The sequence below is a fragment of the Carlito syrichta genome, unplaced genomic scaffold, assembly GCF_000164805.1.
Source record: "Carlito syrichta isolate Samal-C Ts95f unplaced genomic scaffold, Tarsius_syrichta-2.0.1 Scaffold92606, whole genome shotgun sequence".
In the NCBI taxonomy this organism is placed as follows: domain Eukaryota; kingdom Metazoa; phylum Chordata; class Mammalia; order Primates; family Tarsiidae; genus Carlito; species Carlito syrichta.
In genome coordinates, this window is record NW_007036702.1 from 290,985 (window position 1) to 308,182 (window position 17,198).

Below are 17,198 nucleotides of genomic sequence, written 5' to 3' on the forward strand. Positions count from 1 at the left end.
CACTACCCTTGATATTTTCTCCTTCAACTGTTTGGCCCTATACTTTCTGACTCATTTTTAGTTCACTCTTTATCAGACTATTTGCCAGTTCATCTTTTTCAGCCCATTTTTCAAATTTACACATTTCTTAAAGTGTTGTTACCAACTTTCTCTTTCATTCTGTCCCGAGTGATTTTTATCTAATTTCATTGCTTCATCTGTCCCTGAGGCTCTGACCTTCAGCTTTTAGTTTCTTGTAAGTCCTAAGACTCACATTTCCAGCTGTCTCCCAGCCATCCCCAAGAGAATGTCCCACCAGCACTTAAAACTCAGTTTTTCCAGACAAGTTACAATTACTCTCCTATCTGTTCTTATAATCATTATCAGTGAATATCTAGAATGTTCACAATCTATTTTCTTGTTAACTGTCCGGCCTGTTCTTGGATGTCTGTTAGCTGTAAATACCTTTTTTGATCTTAATTGGTTTCACCCATTACTTTAGACCATTCTTTGCTTTCTAGCAAACCCTCCTTAGTGATCTGTCCTTCGCTCTGTGCTCTGAAACGACAGGCCAACCCCACTCATTACCATTCCCCCATCCCCCAAACTCTATCTTGGGAGGGAACCTAGGCTCTTACTTGCTTAGTATGTGTTAGAGGAAGTAAATTATTTTTCTATCAGCATATATTTAGAATTATTTGGGTAACTTTTTGATAATGCTTTTAAAAATACATTTTAATTTTGTGCATTTTCAATAATTTTTAGCCAGATTTATTGCATATAGTATAATTTACATAGGTAAAATTCATACAGTATAGGTGCAAAGTTCTGTGACATTTGACAAACATTTTTAGTGATGCATCTTCACCACAAGCAAGACACATAATATTATTGTCATCCTAAAAAGTTCCCTGATGCTTCTTGCTGTCAGTCTTCTCTCTGCTAGCTCAGGTACCACTGATTACATGTATGTCTAGTTTTTTCTTTTTCTTTGGTAATATTTTTAGACTAAAATTTACTTCTTTGAGGCATAGCAAAAGAAACGTAACAAAGCTGTAGAAACTACACAAAGTTGTATTCTAAAATTTAGTACTATGGTTTTCAGCACAATTAAGTTCTTAACAATAATAATGCTTTGTAAATAGCAGAAATTATGCTAAGAGTTTTGCATGTATTATAATTGTCACTGAATCAGCACAACTATATCAGCTAGGACTTCTTTTTTTCTATTTTACTTATTAGAAAATTTGTACAAGGTCATATAACAAGGAGGTGGCAGAGAATTGTCTGTCTTTCTCTAAAACTCATGAAATGAAATACTTAGTCATGAAATAACTCCCCCCTCCCTGTCTCTCTCCCACAGACACAGAGTCTATTTGTTTTTCTACTTTTTTCTTTTTTCAGCATCTTCCATTCCTTTTGACATTTTCCTCTTTTTCTTTTTCCTTTTGACATTTTCCTCCTTTTTCTTTTTGAGCTGCTTCTCTTCTTTGGTCTTTGTTTGTTTGGTAATGTTTCAACTTACTTCCCTTTGAGTCCAACCATAATATACTCATTCTTTAATCTTTTTAGAGATTCCTTCTGATTCTGCTTTATTCTAATCAGGCCTATCAACCTCCTCCAACTTCTGCATGACCTGTAATCTATCCATGTTCTCTGTATCAGTTATGCCATGTAATCAATTAATCCAATTACTTTCACTCCATGTCATTTTGCTCTCTACTACACTTTGTCTTTCCTACTATTCCTGCTCTCATCCTCACCCTCACATTCCATACACCAGTCCCTCAAGCTTTCATGCAAGATGATAAAAAGACAAATCAATATCTAAGCAACATCCTTTTCTTCAGTTAAATAATAACCCAACTTAAATTCTCTTAGAAATCATCTTAAATGTAGCATTATTCATGTCAACTTACCTTCTTACATAGTAAACCTATTTATTTTCTTGACAATCCTTTTTATTACAATGCCTTCATTATATATATAAACGTATAGAGCTTTAGAAGCACAAGGAGGAAGAAAGGGATCACAGAGCAATTATAACTTAAATGCACCTTGTTCTAATGGACACTTAGTAATATTGTGTTCATGTTAATACTCATTAAATACTTGATTACAAACTTGACTTATTATGTACTCAAGAATACACATATAATACTTATATATACTGTTTCATTTTAATTCAATTTAACAAATATATTTTAATCATAACTACCATCTAGTACTACCCTTAATTCATTCATCTCCCAAAACTTTCTCATCCTTCACCAACACTTACATGTCTTCTCACAAAAAAAAACTTGTAGTATGCCTTACTACAATATTAGTATGCTTCAAAATAGAGCAACAGAAACTTGTTTTATGGTTCTTTAAAGAAAGCAAGATTATTGTTATTTTTTTAAATCTGGAATTGAGTAATTTAGCTATTTTTGATGCTAAAACAACTAAAGTGGTCACTAAGTATAGTCCAATGCCCTACTCTATTAAAATAAACTTTCTCTCTTTTTAAACAGTCCTAGAATGGTTACCACCAAACCTCTTACTAATTAATTGTTCATATATTACTGATATATTAAATTTAGATTAAAAATCCTATTGTAAAACCCATGACCTTGCCTATAACAAACATAAGTAAAGTGCAAAGAAGCATATTTGCCTAAAAAATAAACTTCTGGTATAATTTGAGTTCTGATAATAATTAATAAGAGCTACCATTCTTTGACTATCTACTACGAACAAAACTTTGTAACCAGTTCTTTACAGATATTACTTTCAGTTCTTTCAAATTCCAGAAGAAATAGAAATAAGTGTTCCTAGTTTCTATGTCAATAAAATTCCTAATTTAAATGACTGCATATGCATATAATTTATTTATTCATTTTCCCATTTAACATTCATGATATCATCTTTGCTATTGTTACAAATAATGCTTTAGCGAACTTTTGTACATACATTTTTTATTTGAAACTCTATTTCTGCCAAGTCAAAAGTCTGTGAACATTTTTAAGGTTCTTGAGTTACATTGCAAAAAAGCTTTATAGAAAGAGTATACTAAACTACACTGCTACATTCTTTAAATTTTAGAATCGGGGTACAAGTGCGTGTTTCTTTGCACTCTTACCACGTTTTTTTTTCTCTCTCCATAAAGGCATCTCCATAGTTTTTATTATTTTTTAATAGATGTAACATGGTACCTCATTTTAAATATTCATTTGTTTGGTTCTGATTGAAATAAATTTTTTCATACATTTACTTACCACTAAATTTCTTGTTTAGGGATGTCTATACATATCCTTTGCCCATTTCTCTATTAGAGCTTTAAAAAAATATATAAATTATTTGTATAAGTTATTCAGCTGTTAGGGCTCTTAATACTTTAAGTTGCAGCAAATGTGCCCCCAATTTGTTGTGTGCCTCTTAACTTATTTATGATTATTCTGAGATTCTGAAGTTTATACCTGCTACATTGCAGTCAGAGGTCTCCCTCATTTGAAAGTGATTTCATTGCTTTTATTTTGAGAAAGGTTTTCTTTATCACAGAAACGATCTTTTATGCTTTCATTAAAACATAATCAACCCTTAATCTAGCTGGAGTTCATTAAGATAATAAGTGTTCAGCAAGCAGCCCAAATTCACATCCCTAGTGAGTGGCAGATCCTGGGTTACAATCCACACTGGCCTGATTTCAATGCTCTGGCTATTTTCATCCCACTAGGTTACCTCAGAAATGGTAAAGTCAAGGGTGCAGGGGCAGTAGAACTGACGCACAGGTTTGTGTAACAGTTATCTCCTCTACTGGTGACCACAAATGAGTATATTTATAATGCATATAAAAATTAAATCTAGTTCAGAGAGAATGCCTACATATCAGTATACATGGGCATCAATGCATTTAATTAAAAATAAAATTTAACTTTTAATGTATTTTCGTAAAATAATAAAGTAACAGCTTCCCTTATATAGACCTTATCCTGTATTGGACATGGTTTTTGACATTTTGCATATTACACATTTGCTAATTTCATCTTCACAATAACTCTTCGAGGTAGTACTATTATTATGCCCATTTTACAGATGAGAAAGCTGAGGCACAGAGAATAATTTTCACAAGATCACAGAGCAAATAAGTGATGGAGTTAAGCAGGCAGTTTAGTATACTGCTTCCCAGACTAATGTTTTGTTTTTTGAATTGGAGTCTCACTCTGTCACTCAGGCTGGAGTGCAGAGGCACACTCATGACCACCCCAGCATCAACCTAATGGGCTCTGGTGATCCTCCACCTCAGCCTTCTAAGTAGCAGGAACTACAGGCGTGTGCAACCCGGCTAATTTTTAGATTTTTTGTAGAGATGAGTTCTCACCAAGTTGCCTGGCCTGGTCTCAAACCCATGGGCTCAGGCAATCCACTTGCCTGGGCTGCCCAAAGTGCTAGGATTACAGGCTGAGCTGGCGAGCCCGGCCCAGACTAACATTTCTTACTGTAACAAATATTTTTCCTAATAGCTTAAATTTTGGGGGACAAAGTGAAGGTGGACAATAGGCTAGGTAAAATGGAATGTTATAGTATTCAGAACACATGAATAATATATTAAGAATTTAGGGCGTCGCCTTTGGGTTCCCTCTCACTGTGGGAGCTTTTCTTTTTTTGATTATAGACTTCCTAGTGTCTAGAACTGTAGCAAATTTTTATTGTTTATAAGTAACCAAGTCTTTCATTTAGTAGTACAAATGGACTAAGACAACACAAATTTAAAAAGATTACTGTAATTGTATTAATTTTGAGAAACTGTCCTTAGCTATCCCTAACAGGAAGTGATTATTTTATTAAGTATTAAAATTACAACACAAAATATATGTTACTTATTTCCAATTAAGAAGTGTTTGAAATCTACTCAACTTGAATTTTAAGCTTCTCAAATTAACATTAGTATCTGACAGACCAATGGATCAATCTGAAGTAATAATTTTTTTACATATTTTCTAAAGTTTTTTAAGTAGCACAGAACCAACTATAATAATAATTTAATCGTTATTCAACATAATAACATAACAATAATAAATACTACAATCATAATGATTAACTGAAGGAACTGATGAGAAATACGGCTGACAAAACATTTTTTGATGTTGAGATCACTTTATGAATAACATTCATACAGGCACTAAGATTGCTGGATGCTCTAGACAAAGTCTGCAGGTAATTCTGAAAATTTGTGTAGTTGAAACTTGAATTTAGAAACATGAGTAGATGGTGCTTTTTTTGTAACATATCAAATAGTATTTTTAAAATCTCTTTTTGTATTAGATTTGTTTAACAATATTCTAAACAAATTAGATTGTCACATAAAATTTCATAAAAGAAAATAATCTACATCTTACATCTTAATGAAGCACACTATTTCTCATTTAAAAGAAACTTGAGCTGGGTGCAAGGGCTAACCCCTGTAATCCCAGCACTCTGGGAGGCCAAGGCAGGAGGATTGCTGAGCCCAGTAGTTCGAGACCAGCCTAGGTAACACAAGGAGACCTTGTCTATACCAAATTTTAAAAAAAGCTTGGAATAGTGGCACACGCCTGTAGTCCCAGCTACTTAGGAGGCTGAGCTGGGAGTATCGCCTGTGCCTAAGAGGTTGAGGCTCCAGTGATAATGCCACTGCACTCCCAGTCTGGATGACACAGTGAAACCCAGACTCAAAAAAAAAAAACCAACCAAAAAAATCCCCCAAACAAACAAACAAAATAAACTTGATTATAACTTTCAAGTGCTCAACCAATTATTTTTGCTGTTTAAAGATGTATAATCAACTCTATTCTCCCATTTATTATGTAAAATGATGTTGTAGCAATTGTACTTAGATCCAGTCATCCAACTGAAAGACCAAAAATTGTGGCTTAAACATAAAATATACACTTTCATCTCATATGTAAGTGAAATGGCTAGACTTATGACATTATTTTTCCATCATATTTTGGGTTAAAGTATTAATAGGTGGGGTTGATAAAGAAAAATAACTTGCATATTCATTTGAGAGGTGAATGACAGGTTAATAAAAGTATTACCTATTATTGGTCATACACTACAGTCAGTTTTTGAAAAGTCTTAATATCAGCTTAATTTTATTAAACAGGTGAGGTCCATTCTGAATTGCTTGTCACAAAATTCACTCCTTTCATTCTAAAATCATTTTCTTTTTTTAAATATTTAATCAGTATTTTTAATTATGGTTTTGTGGGGTACAGTTAAGGGTTAGGTGTACAATTACATTTCATTCAGGCACCCTGTTGATAAGAGGTGTTTCAATTTTTTCTTATTTCTGTCATTTTCTCTGATTTCTTTTGGAACAGAATGCATTAGTTTTCATTTATCTCAGCTTAAGTGTATTTGTGGAATCCTCAGCACAATGCTGGTTAATACAGACTGTGTCCCCACTTAAAGTCTTGGAGGGATCTAGAAGGGAAATTTAGAAAACTCAGACTTCAGCTTCTCCCCACCATGAGGAAAAGAGATATCACAGGTCTGTAGCTACAGTGGCAATTTTCCAAGTTTATGCTAAGAAAGACTTCAAATTATGTTTTGTTAATGATGAAAAGTAATTTAGAAGACATTAAAACATTCTCCTTCTTCCATACATTTAAACATTCCACATATGGTCTAGATATCACTAATTTTTTCTTAAGAAAAGTTGCTGTTTTTATTAGTCCTCTCTTCTTCAGAATCTCTGAACTTCCTCAACCAAGTTCTTTCCCCCTGCCTTTATGTATATCATGAAGATTCCTTTGTGCAACCTCCAAGTTGCACCTCGGAATTTTCTTCTTCTTCTAAGCTTAATTTCTTTATTCTTTTCCTTATTTTGCCACTACCAACTTATATGGCTCATTCCTTCCTTTCCCCAGCACTCATTCTTTTCTTAACATTTTTGCGTCTGTATTGTCATCCTTTTTCCTGAGCTTCTTTCCCCAATTCTTTCTGCATGGCTTAGGAACACCCTATTCTGTTCTACTGTAGATTCTAAAACCCTCTTCCTTTTAATTAAATTCAATACACCCTCAGCCTCATCAGAAAGTTCATTTCCCTTATCCTGAATGGAATATTGATCCTTCAGTAAGAGTACCACCTCCCTCAGAAACATTCTGAGGGGAAGTGGCTCAAGTCCTATGCTTTTTAAGCCCAGAAGTGGTGTTAGCACTCTTCTAGGTTTGCACTGCTACTTCCACATGCTTACTTTTCTAATTTCATGGAACCTCTGTCTTTTATGTTTGTATCATTACTCTTCTTTGCTGCTATCATCCACATCCCAGGCAATTTTCTTCATCCTTTTCCATCAAGCTTAGGTCCTTAATGACTTCAATATCTATATAAAAATTTTAGCATCAAAGTTTGCTGCTTTTCTTGCATTCTTAAACTGTAATCCAGTCTCCATTTTAGAAACCCACTCCCAGGATCAAATATTGCATCTTTATATTACTGGAAACTGCCCAACATCTGAAAAATTCCGTCTGATAACAACCTGCTCAATTTGCTTCCCTTGTTTCAGATATCCCACAAATTCTAATTCTTTCGTTGAACCCCTTTTCTCCTAGATCATCAAAAATTCTGCAAGCTTTCAGATGCCAACAAGATTTAACATGATGAATATCCTCCTCAATCCATTTGAATTACTTCAGTCACCTTCCTTGTCAGCCACCCTCAACATACTATCTTCTCTTTTTCTTTGTTATAACTACCCACAAACTTCCAACCTTGGTTCCAAATGATTACATCCAAAGTGTGCTCATGAGCCAATCACACAAACTTAGCGAACCAGTACTACTGCAATACAGGGTACCCACTCAGCTAAACTATAGCCATTATTCCAGATGTGCCTGGTGAGCTTTCTCTCTCATCATTTCATGGAAGCTACCCTTAATTTTGCAATTTCCCCAAACCATCAAGATGCTTAGTTTATATTCACTACCTTTAATTTTTTTCTTTTCCACCTCTCTTCCCTTTTCTTCAATTTGGTTTCACTCCCAACAACTTCACTAAAACCAGTCAGGCAAAGATCATTATTGACTAGTTTTATCATTTAACAATATATTTGTCTTCTCTGGAATTTGTCTGATTATACCCCTTCTTGAAGTGTGCTCCTGTCCTGAATTCTCTTCTTTCATAGATAGCATCTATTTTTAAATAATTCTTTTCAACATAGTTTTCTGGCTATTGTCCTCTCATCCATCCTTTAAATGTAAACAAATGTTGGTGATCCCCAATTTTGATTCTTGGTTCTTCATTCTCTTCATATGCTATTAACAATTCCATTAATCCCAATAGCATCACTTGTATGATGATATTCTACCAGAATCTATTTCTCTAAGCTTAGACTTCTCTCCTAAGTTCCAGACTTATACATCCAATTACTTTATTATATATGTTTACTTTAATATTTCAAATAAAGCTTAAACTAAACCCATCCCCAAAGTGAACATTTTCTCTTAAAACTTGACAACCTAGGTCCTCTACCCTAATAAAATGTTGCACTGTCTCTCCAAATATTTCAGTCACCTGAGATTATCATTTCCTCCTCTTTCTGTATCATAACATCTAATGAGTGACCAAGACTTATTGATTATACATCTTTAAATAACTTCACATGTATTGATTGCTTCTATTAATACCTTAATTCAGACCATTATCATTTCTTAACTGATCTATTACAATATTCTCATAAATGATCTCTCTGCTTATATCACTCCAGTCCATCTTTTATATGCTGCCAAAGTAATCCTTCTAGAAATAAATATCTGACCTAGAAAGTCTGTTGCTTTACATGCTTCAATAACCTACACAATATTCATAAATCCAGTCTTGTCTACTTTTGCCTAAACTCGTTTGAAGTCATTAGCCATATTATTCCCTTTACTTGAAATGCTCTCTACACAAGAGCCCAACATTTCTGTAGCTTTTAATATTCAACTCAACTATTCCACAAAGTCTTTCTTAAACTAATATCTATCCTTCCCAGGTCAAAATGGTCATCATCTTTTCTGATACCACTGTCTTTTCTCTCTTGAATTATCTCATAGAGCCTCCTTACTTATTACATTTATTTGCTAGACTCACACTAGAATAAGTCAGCAAGGATAGGGAGCTATTTTATGTGTCCTATTATTTCCAGCACCTAGAACAACACCACATGTGTTTAATAAATGTGTGTTGAATGAATGTTTCAGTTTCAGGTCAAGAATCACATTTCCATGAAACCTTTTTTGACCATCTAGTTGAAATACATTTTATTTTACTTTATAGTTTTGTAGAATATATTGTTAAAATAATCCATATTGGCACATAAACATAGCATGTGAGCCACATCTCTCAGCCCCTCAGTAATACTGATAGCTTCTTTAGGGTATGTGTTAGGTCTTTGGTGTTCTCCACAGTCTAGAATGTTGCTGAACTCATGTTAAAAATCAAGTACTTTTGGAATTATGTAAAAAAAAAATGAAAAAACAACTAAAAACAATTTTAAGTTTAAAATAAGTTTGAAAACAAATTATGGTTAATTTGTTAATGTAATGTATATATGTATATATAGCATATAGACACATCATTTGCAGTTAGCTATCCAGTTATGGAAATATATACATATTACATTAAAAATTAATCATTTTATGTTATCCATCTAATTGGAACAATTGGTGTTAACAGGTATGTAAATAAAAATGCTCACGAGATTTAACATTTGTTATATTAAACAAGGATGAAAATTATAAAATGAGTAAAAAATAATAAAATAATTCTTTTAGAACACGTTAGATAAATAAAATCATATTAAAGAAAAGCAGTAGAAGAGACAGACCTGCATATCTTCTCCTTGTGGAGTCCACTTCTTCTGTGGTCACATCGTGTAATGGACAGACATAGACAAAGGAGATGGGAGTGAGTGGATGTACTCAAAAGGTAAAAAGTGACACTGAAGGAAAGGGCCTCAAATCATTTTGAGAAAGAATCCTGTGTACAGTTGTAGGGAAAATATAATCAAATGGACACCATAAAAAAGAATACATAAGAATTGATGGCAAATTGATTAAACTACCACAGGTTAGCAGAAATAGAAAAATAAAGTTAGTGTAGAAATAAAGAAAATTCAAAAGTTTATAATTATTAACGTACGGCAAATCCTGAACACTGATGCTAAGGAAAGATACTATTAGTAAAAACAACATTACTTGTATGGTCATACCGTTCAATACATTATTGAATCCATTTAAAATCTGTGAAAAATGCTTTAGAATTTTTAATTATCTGAAGAAAAGAATTTAATTGAGTCATCATCAAAAAGAGCAATAGAAATAGTTCCAATAGGTTTCTTTGTCTTTTATGCTTTCCCAGTGCATACATGAAAACAAAGTATGATCATCAGGTCAGTATTTCTTTGAACTACTTCAATATAGCAACATATTATCATAAAATACCATGAAGTAATAAGTATAGTACTACTCACTATAAAAAGAGTGGCTGAAATATATGACTTTATTTCAGTATTAAAAATTCAAATAAACTTCAATGTAGACACATTTTATTTGATCATATTCTCTTATAAAGCCCATTTATTCAGTACATTCTTATAAACACCATATTATAGCTCATTAAATTTCTATTAAAATGTATCCATCCAAATCCAACATCTACTATAATAGATATGGCACATGTTTTGGAAATGCTTCTTTGCCCTTGGCTAGTGGAGTTCAGATGACATTTTTTATACAGTGACTTGAAAGCAAGAAAATGCCTGCTAATGTCAGCATTTTAAGAAAACATTTCTTCCAAAAATATTAGTGAGTTAGTGCTAGTATGATTGACACAGATGAACAATACCACAAAACAAAAATCTTCTATTTTAATTACCCACTTAGCTTTGGACCAAATAACACAAAATTCTTAAACATCACATTTACTTCTGCAAAAAATGTATCATTGTTTTTGAATAATTCATAGAAAGGCATATTGTATCAAAATATACATTATTGAAATTATAGTTCTTCAGAGAATTATTTTTTATAACAAATTTATCTCTTTATATGAATAGTGAGAAAATGAAAACTTTCCATTAAAAAAGTGCTAAGAGGACCGAAATTTCTTTTCTTAGACAAAAAAAGAAATCTTAGTATAAATTATAGAGAACTGAAAAGGAATTACACTTTTTGAAACTTAATGCCATTTTTGTTATTATACAAATATATTTTTCACATATTCAAAATTATGATTACATTACAAAACAGACTGGACTGACCACTAGGAAAAATCTTCCTATCCTCCAGAAATGTACTAGCACACATTAAAATGACACATGCCAAAATTTCTTTTTCATTCTCAGTCCACTTGCTTCTTAAAGAGGATAAGGTAGGAAAGTCACAGATGTATTAATAACATAGGCTAATGCTGAATTTAATAATATCTTGCATTAATTTCTACATTCAAAATTTCCCTAGATACAAATTAACCATACTACTAAAATAGTTTCCTCACATGTTAAAATGAAATTGGCATGACTTAGATGAAATACATGTTTATGTATATTCTGTTTTTAAGAAAAGTTTTTTGCAAAAATAATAAAAAGTACATAAATAAAAGAAGCTTCTGTCTTTACCTAGTATTTTCTAATATCTTGAATTCCTATGTAACTGATGCAATGGATCATATGATATGGATTTTCATATGATATGGATACAAAATATTAAAAATTCTTCTCCACTCACTCATTAATGTATTTTAGTGAACAATGGAAGCATACAGAGTTCAAGTGACTTACCCAGTGTCAGAATACAAGTTCAGTGGCAGAGCCAGAAATAGAACAGAGCTTTCCTGATTACCTGGTCAACTTTCCTTCTACTAGGTGTTATATGACCCAGTAAAAACATGTGAAATAAAAGTTAAACAAGGAAGAAACAAAAATTATCTCATGGTGACACCTGAACTGGACATTTTTCTATAGAGTATTTTATTAGAAACGTTTTTCAAAAGTGGTACATTCTAAGACTGTCAAGTAATTCACCAATGCTTTTATTATTGTAAGGAATATGGTTACATTTATCTTAGGATCAGCAATTTTAAAAAGTCTTTTAGAAAAAATACAAGTTATTCATAAGGGGGTGAAAATGAAATAGTTTAATAATGACCTCACTATTAATTACTAAAAGTGTCAATTAAATCATTTTTCCATTGTTTATGTGAATATGATGCATTAATAAATAAGTCTATATAAAATTGTAACTTTAGTTAGCAGATAAAATATTCATGCAAATAATAAAATCTTAATGCATTACTATAGTTATGTCACATATATTTAAAACTTTTTTTGATTTTTTTTGTAGTTACAGTTTTATTATGTAACTATTTGCATTAAACAGACTCATTTTAAAAGAGAAACGCATAGTCAACTATCTCACTTAAACAGCTATATCTTATGTAGATAGTAAAATGCTATAAATAATTATTTTGGATACAGTATTATCATGAGTATCAGACTTCAGTGAATCTTGAAAGAAACTAAAAGGACTCTTTCCACTATTCCCATCCTTCTACCTTTCCTTTGATCATTACCATTCCACACTCAAACATCCTATTTTTCACTGATGCTAAAGGAGGTTCTAACGAGAACACTTTGATCTTTCATTTAACCAATAACCAGTTGTCAGTCACTTCCATAACCAATAAACTGACGAAACATTTAACCAATAGCCAGTAAAGAGTGATTAAGGATAGTAAAAAGTATACTTTCTCTTAGGTGCCCAGTACTGTCACAATTATGGCTTAGAAAATGTGAAGACTTTGTTAAAAAAAAGAAAAGTATAAGATTTGTATTTGTGTTAATTCCACCTTACAAAATAAAATCTGTTTTGCAAATTCCACTGAAGTGAAATATATAAAATATAATGAATAAACTCATAAGTACCATTGCATCACTTGTGGTATATTATTTTTCAACAAACATTTAAAAATTTAAGGTACCATCAAATTGCAAACTATAAAAAGTAAGGATGGGTTTTTATTCAAGTAAAATAATACTATACATACATACTAACTAAAGCTGTTTATAGTTTGTCCCCTTGTAAAATTTTAAATATAGCAAGGAGTACATGTGCAGATTTGTTATATGGGTATATTGCATAATGGGGAGGTGTGGGCTTCTATTGAACCCGTTAGCCAAATAATGATCATGGTACCTGACAGGCAGTTTTTCATCCCCTGCACCTCTCCCTATCAGCAAGCGTAACACAATGGTAAGTATCTGTGTATCTGAATATAGAAAACGGACAGTAAAAATACAATATTATAATCTTATGGGATCACTGTCAAATATGTGTCCATCATTGACTAAAACATTATGTCGTGTGTGACTATGTATATGTGTGTGTATAAAATCATTTTTTATTATGCATATTTGCTTAAAAAGTAATCTCATGAGAATGAATATACTGTCAGTGTTTACGAAAAATTTTGCGCAAATATAAATTCTCTTGCCAATGTATATTTCAATCGAATGCATATCTCAAGTTCAAACAGAAATTATCATCGTAATCAGTTTTATTAAAAAGGCAAAAACATGGGACCTGTTTATTCATAAATGCAGTTTTCACCAAGGGTGTGCAATATCTATTCGAAACTTTGTTGAGAGGTCGATATTCTCACTTATCACCATTTACAACAAGCATACACGTGGCCCTATTATCAGATTTAATGGTACTTGAGCAGTGTTCAAGCAAGCACTATGTTAACAAGGATCCTGACACAATGAAATCGAAGCCTGAAGATTTAAAGTGTACATTAGAACTTGCACATAATTGAAAGATAACTACAGTGTGAGGGTTTATTAAAGGTCAGAGAATGTCAGAATGTTTCCTTTGGGGGAAGGAATGATACCTTTCTATAAAGAAGCTTACATAAGTATCTATTAGTTGGAGGTCTTCAGTGACACAGAGTTAGGATAGATCACGATTATAAAAACAAAATGTTTCTCAGGTTTACAGATGACAAACTAAAATTTCTCCTCTGTGACAAAAACTTTTTGAGAGTCCTTCAATCCAAATGATGAGACCTAACGGTTTCTAAATTAATTGTTTCCCATAACTTTTTCTACAACCATAAAATTACTGAACATTTACAACCATTTCAACCTATTAAACAAAGTACAATCTTTTAAAATATTGCTATTTTAAAAAAATTCACTAAACTTACACAAAAGGTTTTTTTAAATGTTTTCTTTCTTAAGGCATTCTACGATGTTTTTCCTGAAATCTGACACCTAATGCATTTTTAAATGTAGGAAAAAAAGAGTATGTACTGAAGAAGTTTAAAATCACTTATTCCCAAACCATAGAATGGTCTTTATCACACAAAAAATATGAGTACTGAAGAACAGACTTGGGCTTACAAACTTTTCTGTATGTTCAGTGGAAACTGAGCCACCTTTAAATGAGCCGCTAAGTTCATAAATAATGAGATTTCACCGTAAAGGAAAACATGTCTATTATCAAAGAATGTTATATTTATTCCTGAAAGTGTCAGTAGTATTCAATTTCCAAATTCTATCGGAAGATTTGTTATATAAAACACTTACATAATTTGTCTTATTCTTTTCATCAAGAATAAAATACTTTCTTTCTAAAATAACCCAGAAATAATCCGAAATTACTGAGCTACTAATAAGGACCAAGAACACAATTGATTCCTTTTTCCAGATTGGATGAATCAAACTAGTGTCTAATAAGAAGGCTGATTTAAAATATTGCTTTAGACTGAAATAAGTTGTTTCTACTTTTAAGAAATCTTAAAATATTCAACAACAAAGGAAAACAAAAGTATAAAATATTAAAGCACCCAAGAAAAAAATTTTACAGGATAAAATTCACTAATGAAATATTTCATTGAATATTTACTTCTACTTAAAAGAAATATTATAAAACATAATTCCAAAGGTGAAACTAAGTTTGAAAAAACTCCCTACCTACACCTTAATTACAAATTCCATGAAAAATACAATATGGAAATGTCCATGTTGGAAAAAAAAATTAAAGGCTAATAAATTAACTAAATTATATAATACTAAGATTAGGGACTTATGTACGCATTAAAATATTATAGTAAGCAATAAAACAACTTGTTACTCTGAATATTTTCATTTGTCAAAATATTTTACAACCATGCAGTTCACCAGTAAAGTGTTTCACTGCCCTCATTTTTACAAAAAACCATAGACTTATTTTCCATAGAAGACACTGTAAGGCAAGAACATCATCATGGTTTCAGAGTAATTACAATAAGAATACCTAACTCAATTCAAGATTTTCTTAGATATAATATACTCTGCCCTTAGAAAAACAAAGGAAGGCTTATAATCATTTTATGAGCAATTAACCATTAAACATATCAGAAATTACTTAAAATTATTTCTTCAAGTAAATTCTGCATCATTTAAGTCCAAGATTAGTCTTTCTAAGAGTAGTTTTAGAGATTATGTAAAATTGTATCAGTTCCAAAACATTTATTAAGTCAAAAGAACTAATTTAAGATAGCTTTTCCTTCACTTTTTTGTACAAAAAGCAAAATATGAGACTAAAATATTTTATGTAGAAATATGTTCATTTTTCAGATACATTTCTAATTACTATAAGAACAGATAAACTCACAAAATAAAAATTATAAAACTCAATAGTTTAAAGCTTGCTTTCAAGGTTTTCTAGTATCGAAATATTAAAGACCATAATATTCTTGTCTGGAATCAGGTTGCTCATTGAAAAAATAAACAACAGCTTATCCAGGTTCATATATTCTTGATTTATATTAAAAATGTTTTGCTAACTCTAAGGTCTAAACAAAAGCTAATCCACGTTCTACAGGAGGAAGACATTAAGTGACTTACTCTTAAAAGTTATTCAGAAAATTTGAGGTTTAAAATTATATATAGGATTCTTATATTTAATGCTGATACAATGATATTAATATGATAACATCATTATACTTCCTGGTGATCTTCATCTATACTGCTGTCCATTACAGTACAGATACTGAATTAAATCACTCATTTTGCTGATAAGCCTCTCAAAACATCCTATTTCAGAAATATCAATGTTTAAAAATAAAATACTAGTGAATACTTAAAATTCATCCAAATACCTGCAACTTATTTTCTAGACTAAGTCATGCATTTAGACTTTTGGTTCCATTGAATTACATTTAGAATAAAAATTGTGTCATTTTTATTGTTAGTATACATCCCAGAAATGACAAAATGGCAAAATTCACAGGTATTATAAATTGTTCTTGCATAGACTTTCATAAGCAAAATTGAGAAAGAAAATAATATACTACTGATAAGCAGCAGACTTTCCATTTCAGGTTTGGGTTCAAGCCCTTACAAAGTTTTTCTAATGCCACAAGTTTACCACAATAATCCTCTGATGAAGAATCTTTGAGAATTCATAAAAGATGATTTCTTAGATTTTAGCACATAAAAATTATGTATTAAGCATGGATTATAATTAAGATAATTAATTATAATTACATGCAATTAAATAGAAAATAAATGACTACAAACATATCTTCTGTAAAGCTAAGTCTTAATAGACATGTTGGAATGTAATCAACCCCATCTGAAATTCCACCACTTTCCTCCCATTTTATCACTCCCAAGTTTCAAGAATTAAAAACATACTCTAAATAGCCTGCTTTTCTTTTAGAAATAAGCAAAAATATTTATGAAACACTAAAATTTAACATGACTTTTAATGTCCTAACATACTTACTCATGACAATTAAGGTTTGAATTTCCAAAACCAAACTTCCTGGTATACAGGAAAGTACAAAATTGCTAAAATTGTAAAAATCTATAACCATTTTAAACAGTGATATTAAGGCACTTTAAGCTAATTTTCCATTACTGCATATATAGTTTATATTTAATTAGAGTGCTTAAGTGATATTAAAAAGTATGGTATGTTTGAGTAAACTAATTAAAATATTTAAAGTAAATCCTTAAAATTTTGTGTTTGAGATATTTTTAAATTCTTTTAGTTAAATATTGCATTATTTCATGTTTTAATATTCAACGTTATTTATTTACAAAGATGTATAGGGCCACAAACTTATTCATGTATCAGACAGGATGGCAAAAAAAACAAGCAAATAAATGATAGTTTATGACCAAGATAGCTCTTATCACACAATATATCAAGCAGGGA

At 31.3% G+C, this 17,198-nt stretch overlaps 1 protein-coding gene across 12 annotated transcripts in view; it reads right to left on the minus strand.

The window, feature by feature from the left end:
* Nucleotides 1-17,198, minus strand: part of RIMS2 (regulating synaptic membrane exocytosis 2) — a 255,008-nt gene that overhangs the window by 176,504 nt on the left and 61,306 nt on the right. For 3 of the 12 annotated variants that reach the window (XM_021713514.1, XM_021713525.1, XM_021713521.1), the window contains one exon: nt 9,818-9,850. The exons of 8 other annotated variants lie outside the window; for them this stretch is intronic. In XM_021713514.1, the coding sequence (XP_021569189.1) occupies nt 9,818-9,850 (33 nt within the window). The remainder of the gene's footprint in view (nt 1-9,817; nt 9,851-17,198) is intronic. One more of the 12 variants, XM_021713517.1, reaches the window with a different exon arrangement.